General features: G+C 41.9%; 1 protein-coding gene across 2 annotated transcripts in view; it reads right to left on the minus strand.

The window, feature by feature from the left end:
- Nucleotides 1–4,925: 4,925 nt before the first annotated feature.
- ADGRE3 (adhesion G protein-coupled receptor E3) overlaps nt 4,926–15,642 on the minus strand; it is a 48,957-nt gene continuing 38,240 nt past the window's right edge. For both annotated transcript variants that reach the window (XM_025863093.1, XM_025863092.1), the window contains 3 exons: nt 15,259–15,427; nt 13,881–13,976; nt 4,926–5,132 (listed from right to left, as the gene is read on the minus strand). In XM_025863093.1, coding sequence (XP_025718878.1) covers nt 5,124–5,132; nt 13,881–13,976; nt 15,259–15,427 — 274 coding nt within the window. In that variant the 3' untranslated portion in view covers nt 4,926–5,123. The remainder of the gene's footprint in view (nt 5,133–13,880; nt 13,977–15,258; nt 15,428–15,642) is intronic.

Here is a 15,642-nt window from a genome sequence, read left to right on the forward strand (position 1 = left end):
AAGGGACCAGCTAGGAAGAAAATTAATCTATTTTGAAGACGGATCAAATGTGGGGTGTGAGAGGAAGAGAGGAGTAAAGAATTACCCTAAAGTTTTCAACTTAATCAACAGGAAAGATGGAGTTATTAATACCTAGAGTTGAGGAAGAAAAAATGCTTATGAACACATTTATTTATTTAAAATTTTTAAAAAAGATTTATTTATTTTAGAGAGACAGAGAGAAAGCATGCAAGCAGGGTGAGGGGCAGAGGGAGAGAGAGAATCCTCAAGCTGACTCCCTGTTGAGCTTGGAGCTGACACGGGGCCTGATCCCAGGATCTTGAGATCATGACCTGAGCCAAAATCAAGGGTCAGATGCTTAACTGACTGAGCCACCCAGGTACCCCCTTACATTTATTTATTTATTAAAATTTTTTTGTTTTTAAGTAATCTCTACACCCAGTGTGGGGCTTGACCCCCCGACCCTGGGATCAGGAGTCGTATGCTCTGCTGACTGAGCCAGCCAGGTGCCCCTGAACACATTTAGATTTATGTGGTTCATGAACTCTTGCTGAAGTTCAAGAATGGAATCTTGTGTGCAGGAGATGTGGTCATGGCCTACTTAGATCCTTGATCCTCATATTTTCAGCTACTTCCACCAAAGTCTTCCTGGTCTGGCACATGGCAGGTGAGAAGGGCTAGCAGGGAAACGCTTTCTGGAAGGGCTCTCAGCCAAAGCCTAGACTTAGTGTACACATACCCCAGCTCCCTCACCCCTCAGATGAGATGAGTTTGAAGTGTGTCCCTGTGCTCACCCAGAGGTCCCCACTGGGATTAAGCTTCCATCGCCTACAGTGGTAGCCTGTTCGGTAACACATCTTTTTTTTTAAAGATTTTATTTACTTATTTGACAGAGAGAGACACAGTGAGAGAAGGAACACAAGCAGGGAGAGTGGGAGAGGGAGAAGCAGGCTTCCCGCCGAGCAAGGAGCCCAATGTGGGGCTCGATCCCAGGACCCTGGGATCATGACCTGAGCCGAAGTCAGATGCTTAACGACTGAACCACCCAGGGGCCCCTCGATAACACATCTTTGAACACATCTTGTACTGGCTGCCTTTCTTTCCATGACTCACTTCTTCATCCTCCTGCTGGTGTTTCTGGGGATCACCTCCAAAAAACTACTTACACTTGAATCCTTGTCTCGGTGTTTGCTCTTGGGTGAACCCAAATTGAGACACTCTGGAACAGGAGAAGACGGGCTTGTGATGTGGTTCTGGTTTGCCTGGGATGGAGGGGTTCCTGGGACATGGGACTCTCAGTGCTAAAGATGGAAAATGCTGGGCAAACTGGGATCAGTTGATCGCCCTTATAGGATAGTGCAGTACCAAGAAAACCAACAGAAGAGAAAGCTTCCAGAAGTAGAGGGTATAATGCATATGTAGATCAAACCATCATGCTGTACAACTTTTATCTGTTAATTATAAACAGGGAGCAGGGAGACTGGGGAGCAAGGAAGTGCCAATAAACCTGGACAAAACCTGGAAAAAATAAAAATAAACCTGGAAAAAAATAAACCTGGAAAACTTGGATAAAATAAAAATACTTGATTATTAAAAAAAGAAGAAAAGAGGACTAATGGAGTCAACTGTGACCCAAATGTCAAGTTAGAATAGATTGAGAAGCCTCCATCCTTAGCACTGAGGAAGCATTTGGGACACTGAGCCATTCCTGGGTGTGTTGGAGGCAGAAATGAGACTATAGTAACTGAGCAGTGAGGGGGTGGGAGGAAGTGGGCACAGCAGAGCATAAACAACTTTTCTAGAATTTTGACTGTTGAAGAGAGAGGGAGAGAGAGAGGGAGAAAGAGAGAGGGGTAATTACAGCAGGGAGAATTTTTTGGTTAGAAGGGACCTGAATGCCTCCCCCCTACTCTTCCCAAACCCCCTATTATTCTCATGTCAGGTCTCCTGGGACTCCCAGACTAATTTTTTTTTCCTTCATAATTTTCTTCTTTTGGCGTTTTGCTCTGTGTTTAAGATATTTCTTCCATGTGGTCTTCCAAGCCACTGACTAGGCTCTTGACAGTGACCACACTCTTCTTTAATTTACCCAGAAAATTTTCTCTTTTTAATTATTCCATTTTTATTTAGTTCCATAAAGCAGTTTGGTGCTGTACTTGAATCTCCTTACATTCTTATTTTATTGTGTTCAATTCTTATTGGAATTATTCTTGTTTTAAGTTGTCTATCTACTCCAGCAGCTCTATTTGTTGGGTATCAATTACATCAGTCCATCCTTTTTCCAGCTACTAGGACCTCTCAATGTTGTCATTTCTTCTTGGGGCTCAGACCTGGGGGTTGAGAACTCTAAGCAGGGGCAGTTTCCCAAATGATGGAAGGAAATGGATTCTCCACCTCCTTGGCACCTCCTTGCTCCCCAGTCTCCTTGCTCCCTTCTAGATTTATGAGCAGGATTCCTGTTGGGGGCCAGAGGGATCACACACACACACACACACACACACACACACACACACACTCACACTCACACACACACACACATACACGGGAGTGTTGCTGGCCTATCCCAGGAGGTCCATGGACCCCTGTGGGCCAGACTCTTCCTGGAACGGATGGTGTCTGATCTTCAGCCTAGAGTGCTCTTCAGCTTATCTTGGGACTCTCCACCTGGTGCATGGGGGAGACATTTTTTTTAAAATTTTTTATTGGGGGAAACATTTCAACCCCAGATTTTCCTTTGGGGATTTCCCCAGAGATACCACTCTCATCCTTACCCAGCTGCCACTGGTCCCAGCAGACTTTTGCTGAGAGTAGATATATTAGTGTAGGGGGTAGAGAGGAATTGAGAAATGTACAAGTGGCCATTTTCCTAGCATCTAACATTTCTCTTTCTTTAGCACCTGTGCCCGCAAACTATGCCTTGAGGAGGTCAAGTCCTTAGTGCAGCCTGTTTTTGTATGGCCAGCAAGCTAGACATTGTTGTTATATTTCTAAGGGGCACTCACATACACACGTATTCTGAAAAGTCTAAAATATTTGTTATTCAGCCTTTTGCAGAAAAAGTTTCCTGACCTCTTTTTAGCATATTTAAATACCACTGGGGAAGAACCAGGAGAGAGGATGTCAGAGAGGTGGAAGACTCAAGACAGAGAGAGGAGATATCAGTGGAGAAAGCTCCCCAAACAGGCAAGACGGGATGAGCAAAGCATAGAGGGAAGGATTAGCCTTAAACAAGAGGAGGGACCTCTTTGCCCTTGTAGAAGAATGGAGGAGGGGACTATTGGCATTGATGAGGGAAGGAGGCAAGGGTGGGTGGGTATGGATGTGGATGTATTTGTAAAGAATATCAAGAAGTTAAGGTAGTTTCCATCAGCTGGTGTTTATCATCACTGTGAAGTAGGAGACAAGGTCTTTTGCCTCACATAAAGGGAAAGGTGATGAGGATTGAGGAAGGAAGTGAAAAACTGTAACCTTCCATGAGGGGAAGTTAACTCAGGATAAGAAGAGCAAGTTCCTGGTAGCATGGAGAGTCTAGTTTAGATCAGAAAGTATATATTTGTAATGACTCCAAGATGAGTGATTCTGGGATCTCACTGCCCTGATGGAAAAGTGGTTAAGAGATGTGGTCTGTTCATAAGGAAGGATGCTTTGGACTGCAAGTAACATTACCTGACCCGAAGTGGCTTAATAATAGGGGCTTATTTGTCTCACATATGAGGAAGTCCAAGGTTTGGTTCAGCAGCTCAACAATGTCATAAAAGCCCAGATTATTTTAATCTTTTCACTCTTCCATCCTCAGTATTTATGTGGTACCTTCTCTCTAAGCATCATATTGTTGTATAACAACCAAAACCAGGAAGTAATGGGCAGGTTCTTCTTGAATTTGTTTTGTTTTTATCAAGGAGAAAAAGTATTTTCCCGTAGGTGTTTCTTATATCTCATTGTCTAGAGTTGGTCCAAATGCACCCATCCTAAAACAATCTCTAGTAAATAAGAATACAATCATTATGCTTAGTTTAGACAGGGTTTCTCCACCTCAGCACTACTGACATTTGGGGATTGATAATCCTTTGTGGTGTGTATGTGGGAGCTGTCTTGTGCCTTGTAGGATGTTTAGCAGCATTCCTAGCCTTTACCACATAGATGCCAGTAGCATTCCCTGCCTTTCTCCAGTCATGACAACAAAAAAATGTCTTCAGACATTGTCAGATGTCCCCAGTGGGGGGGAATCACTTCTAGTTGAGAATAACTGGGCTTAAACCAATCTCAACTGGCCCCATGTGTCCAAGCATATTGTTGTCCCAAGTCTGCAAACAATGAAGTTTCTATTAATAAGGAGCATATGATTTGGTGAAGACTGCTGAGCAGACAATCTGCAGTACTGCCATTGTTGGATTGGTCCTGGATTGAGGTTTTCCCAGCTAGTTATGGAATCAGAATGAGGGAGCAATGTGTTGAAAGTATGGGAGAAAATCACTTGACATGGTTGATCATGAGATTTAGCCTGGATAAGAAAGGAGGTAAAGCTGATGGTTTGGGAGAAGCTGATGGTCTGAAGGACTGGATGAGTTTAATATTTTATTTATTTATTTATTTGAGAGAGAGAATGAGATAGAGAGAGCATGAGAGGGGGGAGGGTCAGAGGGAGAAGCAGACTCCCTGCTCAGCAGGGAGCCCGGTGCGGGACTCGATCCCGGGACTCCAGGATCATGACCTGAGCCAAAGGCAGTCGCTTAACCAACTGAGCCGCCCAGGCACCCGGACTGGATGAGTTTAAAGAACAGGGTCAGGATGAGTGAGTATAAGAAAGTGAGGAAAGGCCTTGGAAGGGGTTACCTTTTTTACAAAATATCAGGGAGTATTTGTAAAGGCCATTATTTGGGCATCCAGGGACAAGCACTAACTGAACACATGATAGTGAAGAGAAATCCAATGAAACACACATTTATTGAGAGCCCAATATGCAGAACAAACATTTCAGGAAGTAAAGGCTAAACCTTTCCTTTCCAAGGATGACATCTGTAATGATTTCCCTTGTCCTCAGCTTTGTTCTTCACCATGCCAACCAGATCCATGGGTGTGACTTTCCACGTGGAGCTGAATGTTCTAGTTTGAATATTTTCTCTTCACTTGCTCTGAAAAAACATCCCCCCACAAAAGATGTTTAGATTAAAGGTAGATGTAAGGATGAAACAAAACAAACTACTACCGCCAACAAAAAAGAAAGAAAGAGCAGAAGTGGATTAAAGGCAGAGAGTGTTACCGAAGTGGTAGGTTCTTTGCCTACTCAATACCATTTGCCGAATAGCCAAATAACAAAACAGTATTTGATGGCAAGGAGGTGATTTATTCAATGGCCAGAGAACAGGGAAGGGGAGCTCATGTTCTAAAGGCACCTTCTCCCCAGTTAGGTCATTGTTAGGGTTTTATGGGGTTAGGGTAATTAAGGGACTGGTAAGCAAGCTGACCTGGGGTGGGGTGTTTCAAGGAAGGGGGAGGAGGCTTCTAGGATTAGAGTGCCACCTCTGTTCTTCCCTTAAATAGGCACAGTGGGATCTGTCATGTTGCTGGTAGTTATGTTTCTTGTTATTATAATTAGATGGTAATGATCTTGAAGTCATCTGGAGGGTTAAGATGGCATCTGAACTGGATCAAGCTGGTCAAAAACTGGGTTATTATGGTTTGTTCAGAGCTTGTTAGTAAGTCCCTAGTGACAAGAGCTCCAACCAGCATGCAAGGATGACACAATCTAGCATTTTGGAATCCTACGTCAGGTGTGGCCTTCTGCAGCTTATATGGGAGGACTTTTTTTTTTTTAATTTTATTATGTTATGTTAGTCACCATACAATACATCATTAGTTTTTGATGTGGTGATCCACCATCCATTGTTTTCATATAACACCCAGTGCTCCATGCAGTATGTGCCCTCCCTAATACCCATCATCGGGCTAACCCATCCCCCCTCCCCCCTCCCCTCTAAAACCCTGTTTGTTTCTCAGAGTCCATAGTCTCTCATGGTTCATCTCTCCCTCCAATCCCCACCCCATTTTTCCCTTCCTTCTCCTAATGTCCTCCATACTATTCCTTATGTTCCACAAATAAGTGAAACCATAGGATAATTGACTTTCTCTGCTTGACTTATTTCACTTAGCATAATCTCCTCCAGTCCCATCCATGTTGATGTAAAAGTTGGGTATTCATCCTTCCTGATGCCTGAGTAATATTCCATTGTATATATGGACCACATCTTCTTTATCCATTCATCTGTTGAAGGGCATCTCGGCTCTTTCCACAGTTTGGCTATTGCGGACATTGCTGCTATTAACATTGGGGTGCATATGGCCCTTCTCTTCACTATATCTGTGTCTTTGGGGTAAATACCCAGAAGTGCAATTGCTGGGTCATAGGGTAGCTCTATTTTTAAATTTTTGAGGAATCTCCACACTGTTTTCCAAAGTGGCTGTACCAACTTGCATTCCCACCAACAGTGTAGGAGGGTTCCCCTTTCTCCACAACCTCTCCAACCTTTGTTGTTTCTTTCCCTGTCCCTTTTTGCCATTCTAACTGGTGTAAGGTGGTATCTCAATGTGGTTTTGATTTTAATTTCCCTGATGGCTAATGATGATGAACATTTTTTCATGTGTCTGTTAGCCATTTGTATGTCTTCTTCAGAGAAGTGTCTTTTCATATCTTTGGACCACTTTTTGACCTGATTATTTGTTTCTTGGGGATTGAGTTTGAGAAGTTCTTTATAGATCTTGGATACCAGCCCTTTATCTGTAGTGTCATTTGCAAACATCTTCTCCCACTCTATGGGTTGCCTCTTTGTTTTGTTGACTGTTTCCTTTGCTGCGCAGAAGCTTTTTATCTTGATGAAGTCCCAAAAGTTCATTTTTGCTTTTGTTTCACTAGCTTTTGGAGATGTATCTTGAAAGAAGTTGCTGTGGGCGATGTCAAAGAGGTTACTGCCTATGTTCTCCTCTAGGATTTTGATGGATTCCTGTCTCACATGAAGGTTTTTCATCCACTCTGAGTTTATCTTTGTGAATGGTGTTAGAGAATGGTCGAGTTTCATCCTTCTGCATGTGGCTGTCCATTTTCCCAGCACCATTTATTGAAGAGACTGTCTTTTTTCCATTGCATGGTTTTTCTTGCTTTGTCAAAGATTATTTGACCATAGAGTTGAGGGTCCATATCTGGGTTCTCTGTTCTGTTCCATTGGTCTATATGTCTGTTTTTGTGCCAGTACCATGCTGGCTTGGTGATCATTGCTTTGTAATATAGCTTGAAATTGGGCAACGTGATGCCCCCAGCTTTGTTTTTCTTTTTCAACATTTCCTCGGCGATTCGGGGTCTTTTCTGATTCCATACAAATTTTAGGATTGTTTGTTCCAGCACTTGGAAAAATGTCATTGGAATTTTGATCGGGATGGCATTGAAGGTATAGATTGCTCTGGGTAGCATAGACATTTTAACAATGTTTATTCTTCTGATCCATGAGCATGGAATATTTTCCCATCTTTTTGTGTCTTCTTCAATTTCTTTCATGAGTGTTTTGTAGTTCCTAGAGTATAGATCCTTTACCTCTTTGGTTAGGTTTATTCCGAGGTATCTTATGGTTTTTGGTGCTATTGTAAATGGAATCATTTCTCTAATTTCTCTTTCTACAGTTGCGTTGTTAGTGTATAAGAAAGCAACTGATTTCTGTGCATTGATTTTGTATTCTGCCACATTACTGAATTGCTGAATGAGTTCTAGTAATTTGGGGGTGGAGTCTTTTGGGTTTTCCACATAAAGTATCATGTCGTCTGTGAAGAGAGAGAGTTTGACTTCTTCTTTGCCAGTTTGAATACCTTTTATTTCTTTTTGTTGTCTGATTGCTGTTGCTAGGACTTCTAGTACTATGTTGAACACTAGTGGCGAGAGTGGGCATCCTTGACGACTTCCTGATCTTAAGGGAAAGGCTCTCAGCTTTTCCCCATTGAGGATGATATTCGCTGTGGGTTTTTCATAGATGGATTTTATGAACTTGAGGAATGTTTCCTCTATCCCTGTACTCTGAACAGTTTTAATCAGGAAAGGATGCCGTATTTTGTCAAATGCTTTTTCTGCATCAATTGAGAGGACCATATGGTTCTTCTCTCTCCTCTTATTGATGTGTTCTATCACATTGATTGATTTGCAAATGTTGAACCACCCTTGCATCCCGCGGATAAATCCCATTTGGTCGTGGCGGATGATCCTTTTAATGTATTGTTGGATCCTATTAGCTAGGATTTTGTTGAGGATTTTGGAATCCATATTCATCAGGGATATCGGTCTGAAATTCTCCTTTTTGATGGGGTCTTTTCCTCGTTTGGGGATTAAGGTAATGCTGGCCTCATAGAATGAGTCTGGAAGTTTTCCTTCTGTTTCTATTTTTTGAAACAGCTTCAGTAGAATAGATATTATTTCTTTAAATCTTTTTTTTGAAGATTTTATTTATTTATTTGACAGAGAGATAGACAGAAGAGCACAAGCAGAGGGAATGGCAGAGGCAGAGGGAGAAGCAGGCTCTGCACTGAGCAGGGAACCTGATGAGGGACTCGATCCCAGGAACCTGGGATCATGACCTGAGCTGAAGGCAGACGCTTAACCATCTGAGCCACCCAGGCGCCCTAGATATTATTTCTTCTTTGAATGTTTGGTAGAATTCCCCAGGGAATCCATCAGGCCCCGGACTCTTGTTTTTTGGGAGGTTGTTGATCACTGCTTCAATCTCGTTACTGGTTATTGGCCTATTCAGTTTGTCAATTTCTTCCTGTTTCAGTCTTGGCAGCTTATAGGTTTCCAGGAAGGCCTCCATTTCATCCAGATTGCTCAGTTTATTGGCATAGAGTTGTTGATAATCATTTCTAATAATTGTTTCTATTTCCTTGGTGTTAGTTGTGATCTCTCCCCTTTCATTCATAATTTTGTTAATTTGGGTCCTTTCTCTTTTCTTTTGGATAAGTCTGGCCAGTGGTTTATCGATCTTATTAGTTCTTTCAAAGAACCAACTTCTAGTTCTGTTGATCTGATCTACTGTGTTTCTGGTTTCTAATTCATTGCTTTCTGCTCTAATTTTAATCATTTCTCTTCTAATGCGTGGCTTAGGCATCGTTTGTTGCTTTTTCTCTAGTTCTTTAAGGTGTAGAGTTAGTTGGTGAATTCGGGATTTTTCTATTTTTTGGAGTGAGGCTTGGATGGCTATGTATTTCCCCCTTAGGACTGCCTTTGCAGTATCCCATAGGTTTTGGACCGATGTGTTTTCATTCTCATTGATTTCCATGAATTATTTAAGTTCTTCTTTGATTTCCTGGTTGACCCAAACATTCTTGAGCAGAGTGGTCTTTAGCTTCCAAGTGTTTGAATTTCTGCCAAATTTTTTCTTGTGATTGAGTTCCAGTTTTAAAGCACTGTGGTCTGAGAATACATAGGGAATAATCTCAATCTTTTGGTATTGGTTGATCCCTGATTTGTAACCCAGTATGTGGTCTATTCTGGAGAAAATTCCATGTGCGCTTGAGAAGAATGAGTATTCTGTTGTTTTAGGGTGGAATGTTCTGTAAATATCTATGAGGTCCATCTGGTCCAGTGTATCATTCAAAGCTCTTGTTTCCTTGTTGATTTTCTGCTTAGATGATCTGTCCATTGCTGAGAGTGGAGTATTGAGGTCTCCTACAATTAATGTATTGTTATCAATATGACTCTTTATTTTGGTTAACAGTTGGCTTATGTAGATGGCTGCTCCCATGTTGGGGGCATAGATATTTACAGTTGTTAGATCTTCTAGTTGGATAGACCCTTTAAGAATGATATAGTGTCCTTCTGTGTCTCTAATTACAGACTTTAGTTTAAAATCTAATGTGTCTGATATAAGAATTGCTACCTTAGCTTTCTTTTGAGGTTCGCTGGCATGGAAGATGGATCTCCATCCCTTCACATTCAGTCTGGATGTATCTTTAGGTTCAAAATGAGTCTCTTGTAGGCCACATATGGATGGGTCCTGTCTTTTTATCCAATCTGCAACCATGTGCCATTTTATGGTAGCATTTAGACCATTCACATTGAGAGTGATTATTGAAAGACATGAATTAATTGTTGTCATGTTGCCTGTGAAGACGTTGTTTTTATAGATTGTCCCTGTAAATTTCTGTTGTATATGACTCTTGGGGTCTTTCTCCTTTTATAGAACCCCCCTTAATATTTCTTGCAGGGCCGGCTTAGTGGTCACATATTCTTTCAGTTTCTGCCAGTCTTGGAAGCTCTGCATCTCTCCATCCATTCTAAATGACAGCCTTGCCAGATAAAGTATTCTTGGCTGCATGTTCTTCTCATGTAGTACCCTGAATATGTCTTGCCAGGCCTTTCTGGCTTGCCAGGTCTCTGTGGATAGGTCTGACGTTATTCTGATGTTCCTTCCTCTGTATGTAAGGAATCTCTTCCCCCTAACTGCCCTTAAGATGGTTTCCTTTGTTCTAAGATTTGCAAGTGTTACTATTACATGCCGGGGTGTTGGCCTGTTTTCCTTGGTCTTGGGAGGGTCCTCTCTGCCTCTAGGACGTGAATGTTTGTTTCATTCCCCAGATTAGGGAAGTTCTCAGCTACAATTTGCTCAAATACATCTTCTAGTCCTCTCTCTCCACTCCCTCCGGGATTCCAATAATTCTGACATTGGAACGCTTCATGGTGTCACTTATTTCTCTGATTCTATTTTCATGGATTCTGAGTTGTTTTTCCTTGGTCTCCTCTTTTCCCTTTTTATCTATTATATTGTCTTCCAGGTCACTTATTCGTTCTTCTGCCTCGCTTACCCTAGCTGTTAGATTATCTAGATTGGATTGGATCTCATTGATAGCATTTTTAAGTTCTGCCAATTCAGCTTTCATTTCTGCCCTTAGAGACTCTATGTTGCCATTAATTGATTTCTCCAATCCAGCTATTGTCTTCACAATTGCTAGCCTGAATTCAATCTCTGACATCTTGGTTATATCTGCGTCCATTTGTAAATCTGTGGCATAAGTCATAATCTCTCAGTCTCTTCTATTTTGGGGGTTCCTCCTCCTAGTCATTCTGTTGATGGGTGTTTGAGGGAATGTATAGAGTCCAAATTATTGACCGTAACCCAAGCAAGATGCACCTGTTTTCTAGGGACCTTAGGGTTGCTGGCCTCTTGTTTTCCCAGCCTATTTTTGGGGGGAGGGGCCTGCCACGCTTTTACTCAGGCAACCCTGTTTGGGCAGAGTTGCCCTGCCCCCCTGTGGCGGAGGATGGGCTCAGTGGGAATCAGTTTTGGGGGCTTTTGTTCTTTGGTGGCTTTCCCTGGCAGCTTTCCGCTTCTCGTCTGCGAGTCAGAGCAGAAGAGACCGTTTCCAGCCCTCTGCCTCAGAGTAAAGATCTCAGTCTGTTCTTCCGCGAGCTCTCCAGGCCACACCGTCTCCGTTTCTGTACGTGCTGCTATAAACTGCAGCGGCCTGGGTTGTGTGCCCCTCTGCAGTGCCCCTAGTCCTGCCTCCAGGTTGGGGCAGGTCTCTGCCCTTTGTGCTTCTAAAACTGCCAGCCATTCCCAGTTCGCAGGACCCTGCAGCTCTGGGTTTCTGCCCTGGGGGCTGCCCTAAAGTCCTTTCCCCGCCTACTGGTCTGCAAATCTGTGCCCCGTCCCCAACGCGCGAGGCTGTCGCTCACCGGCAGTGTAGGATCCCCACGGACAGGCTCCCTCCTGCTGCTGTTTATCCTCCGATATCTGCCCGGGGAATCACGGCTCCCCGCTTTGTACCTTGAAACCAACCGCCAGCGATATTCTGTTTGTAGAGCTCCAGATCTTCTTACATTTCAGGCTGGTTTCGTGGGTGCTCAGAGTGGTCTGGTAGATATCCAGCTCAATTCTGGGGACCAGTTGAAATAGCGTCCCCTACTCCTCTGCCATCTTTCCTTCCTACCTGGGAGGACTTTTCAAAAATCCCAGATGAAGAATTCTTTGTTTTTTTTGAAAAAATTTCAGACATAGTAGCCTGCTCCAGAATTTAAGTTAGTTTGTGTCTATGAAGAAAGGCTAGACTCTAAGCCCTGTGAAAGCAGAGACTGTGTTGGTCTTATTCCTTTTGTAGGTCCATTGTCTACTGCAGTATCTTGACACATTGCAGAACTCAACAACTATAGTTCTTACCAACCATATGTTATAGCTTGGTTTAAAAGCCCCAAGTCCCACAAGAAAACCAATACCTCCTACAGCAGCCCATGAGGATAGAATTTCCTGGCCTGGTTGAGGAATGAGTCATTGTATGCAGGAAGTCCAAAGGTATCATTCCCCTTCTATTATTTATGGTTCATTCACAGAACTCCCTGCCCAGTCAAACATGACTTTTTCCACCAACAATATTGCCTGGTTACACAACTGGCCTTTCAATGTTAACAAGTTTCTAGGGAACAGAACTAGAAATTTAACCCAAGGGCAAATTTGTCCATGGAGAGTGAAGGGATTTTTTTTTTTTAGCTTTTTAATCATATCCTGTGCCTAGAAAAATAAAAGCTTAAGAAATTATTTTAATTAACATTGCAAATGTTATATGCAACTAATGAATCATTGAACACTACATCAAAAACTAATGATGTCCTATACATTGGCTAACTGAACATAATAAAAAATAAAATAGATATAAATACAAAAAATTAAAGTGAATGTATTTCTTACAGGTAACTAATATATATAGCCAACTTGCAAAGATACAATCATCTTAATCAACTTCCACAATGTTAAGTAATGATAATAAAAAATCTCCAGTTATTGGAGTGCTGGAAACTTTGGAAATTATTTTGGATTATCTGGGAAGTCTTTCAAAGGTCACAGTTAGCAGCCAGCACCTTTTATAATTTTACTTTTATTGGGCATGTTTAAACCTAATATTCATAAAATTTTTTTCTGACCACTTGACATGCCCTAAACCTTTTTTCCTGGTCCTGTTTTCCTTTTGGTCCTTTTTGAAAGATTTAGAATGAATTCTCCTTTCTGCCCTCCAAATAGGGAGACATGCGTTTTTAGTGACTCACTATTTCCAATGCTGAGAATATCACATATTAGCTCAAGAAAAGTAGAAGACAATGTGTCAGAAATTTCTCAATGTTTTTCATTTTAAAAACAATACATTCTAAGGCTCCTTGGCTAGCAGATGTGGGAACTGGGAACATTTTTATGGGTTATGAGTTTTGGAGCCCATCTTGTTCATCTAGGGGCATGCCTTCTTAAAGAAGTGTATTCTCTCATTTCTCCAAAAAGACAAATAAGGGACAACTATAGAGGGGTGCAAGGTAGTGTATTGAACCTGAGTGAAATCAATGGAAGAATGGATGGATACCAGCCACTCAGTTCCACAGAGGTCTTCTTACTAATGGGACCATTTCCTTTCCCAGGCAGTTCCCATTATTCCATGTACCCCTCCCTTATAATTATGTAGAACAGCTAGGGTGGAGTCCCTCTCTTTTCCATGGTATCTACCAATCCCACTGGGCTTACATTCACCTCTCCACAGGACAGCAGGATTTCAGAGGATGATGACCACTGTGCTATATCGGTGATTGTAAGTTTACCCCCCAAAAGACTCTACTTTAGATGGTAGTGGTGCTGGTGATATGTCTTACCCCTATTCCTTAGCATAACAAGAATATATATCCAAGCTAGCTTAAGCACTATCAGTGATCAGGGAAGAGTCACTGAGGAACAATATAGTGAGAATGGGAAATGCAAGCCAGGTCATCAGGAAGAGCTCTTTGCCATTCCTGCTGGGCAAGGGAGCTCATACTAAGACAGGGAGAGGGGTTTGGGGTGTTGGGGGGAAGCATTAGAGTAAGTCACAAGCTCTCTTACTTCACTGGGTTTTGAGTCAGCGCCAAACTTGGTGGAAAGTGTATAGGTCTCAGACTCAGATTTAGATTTCGTGATCTCTCCAAACCACTTTCGCACCTGGAATATCAAAGAAAATGCTGGAAACTTTTTGTTAACATTGGTGAAGAGAAAATCATTGAGTCAGGAGGAGAATAAAGACATTATTAAAAAGACTTTCCCTACAACGTGTGATATATATGTATAATGGAATATTATTTGTGGAGCCCTAGAAGGAAGGAAATTCTGACACAGGCTACAACATGGATGAACCATGAAGATGTCATGCTGAGTGAAAGAAGCCAGACACAAAAGGACAAATCATGTCTGATTCCACATAGATGAGATCCCTATAAGAGTCAAATTAGTTGAGCCAGAAAGTAGAATAGTGGTTACCAGGGACTTAGCAGTGGAGAATGGATATGTGGATAGACATGTGATAACACAAATAATTACAAAGGTAATCGAAGTGATTGGCATATATGTGTTCATTGCCTAATTCTTTTAACTTTTTTGTATGCTTGAAAATGTTCATAATAACATGTTGGAAAAATTAACATTATGTAATGCCATCATGGAGCTATTAAAACATATTAGTATGGAGACTATACCCTCACATGGAAATGTGTTTAAGAATTCAGGTGTTTAAGTGGTGTGGCAGATTGCATTATGGATTTCAATTATTCACTCCTCTGTCATAGTACACCATCGTGGTGTAATACTTAGCCTCATAATGGGTGGAGGGTTCTTTCTCCTTGACTTTGGGCTTGGACATATGACTTTCCTTGGCCAATGGAATATCAGTGGAAGTGATGCAAGCAGGACCACAAGGCTTGAAATGGCTTTGCCCAGTCGGGCTTGTTTTCTTGTGATTTAGCTACTGTCATGAGAAGAACATATCCTAGGTTGCCACTCCCTTTCTGCCGAGCCTCAGGATGAGTCACAAGGAGCAGACCTGAACATGATCTGCATCCTGGAGCCAAGCCAAGCTGAATCCAGACAAGATCAGCTGAACTTCAATCATCCTTCAGACTTGAGAATGAGAAAAGTAAATATTTGTGTTTAGGCTACTGAGATTTTTGAGGTTGTTTGTTACCCAGCAATAGCAGACCATTAAAAACGGGAAAGCTGAAGAAAAACATATTTCCTTGATGTAGCAATTATTTACTTTCTGAAAGCTGTTAATAAATTGATGTATCTTACAATCAATAACATCTTAAAGTAGAGAAGATATGGATAGTGTTTACACATGGCTCACAGCTCATATGAAAATTTAGAGAACATAGATTTAAATGTTCATTAATGTACATACCTCCAAATATTTCTTTTCTTTATGACAATAACAAAAGGGGTCGTTGTTTACCTGCTGGCTGAGGAGGCAGTACACTAGGAAGAAGAAGAAGCCCTGCAGGCTGTTGATGATGGTGAAGAGGTAAGCCATGACGTGGGCAGCTGGACCCACCTGCAGGATGCCCAGGAACCACGTGCAGCCCAGGATGAAGAGCTGAGCTGTCGTTTTGAGTGTCAGCATCCTGAAGGGAGTCATACACAATGATGTGAAAAAGCTAATAATGGACATGGGCACCCTATTGTGTGGTTATTAATGGTGAGGACTCTGGAGCTACTCTGGCTGGGTTTAAACCCAAGGCAGAACTAATCAGCTTGTGACCTTGGACAAGTTACTTTACCTTTCAATAACTCAGTTCCCTCATCTTTATAATAACCCTATTTCACACAGTTGCTGCCA

The sequence above is a fragment of the Callorhinus ursinus genome, unplaced genomic scaffold (genome assembly GCF_003265705.2).
Source record: "Callorhinus ursinus isolate GAN/ISIS: 27379988/994484 unplaced genomic scaffold, GSC_fseal_2.0 scaffold82, whole genome shotgun sequence".
In the NCBI taxonomy this organism is placed as follows: Eukaryota; Metazoa; Chordata; class Mammalia; order Carnivora; family Otariidae; genus Callorhinus; species Callorhinus ursinus.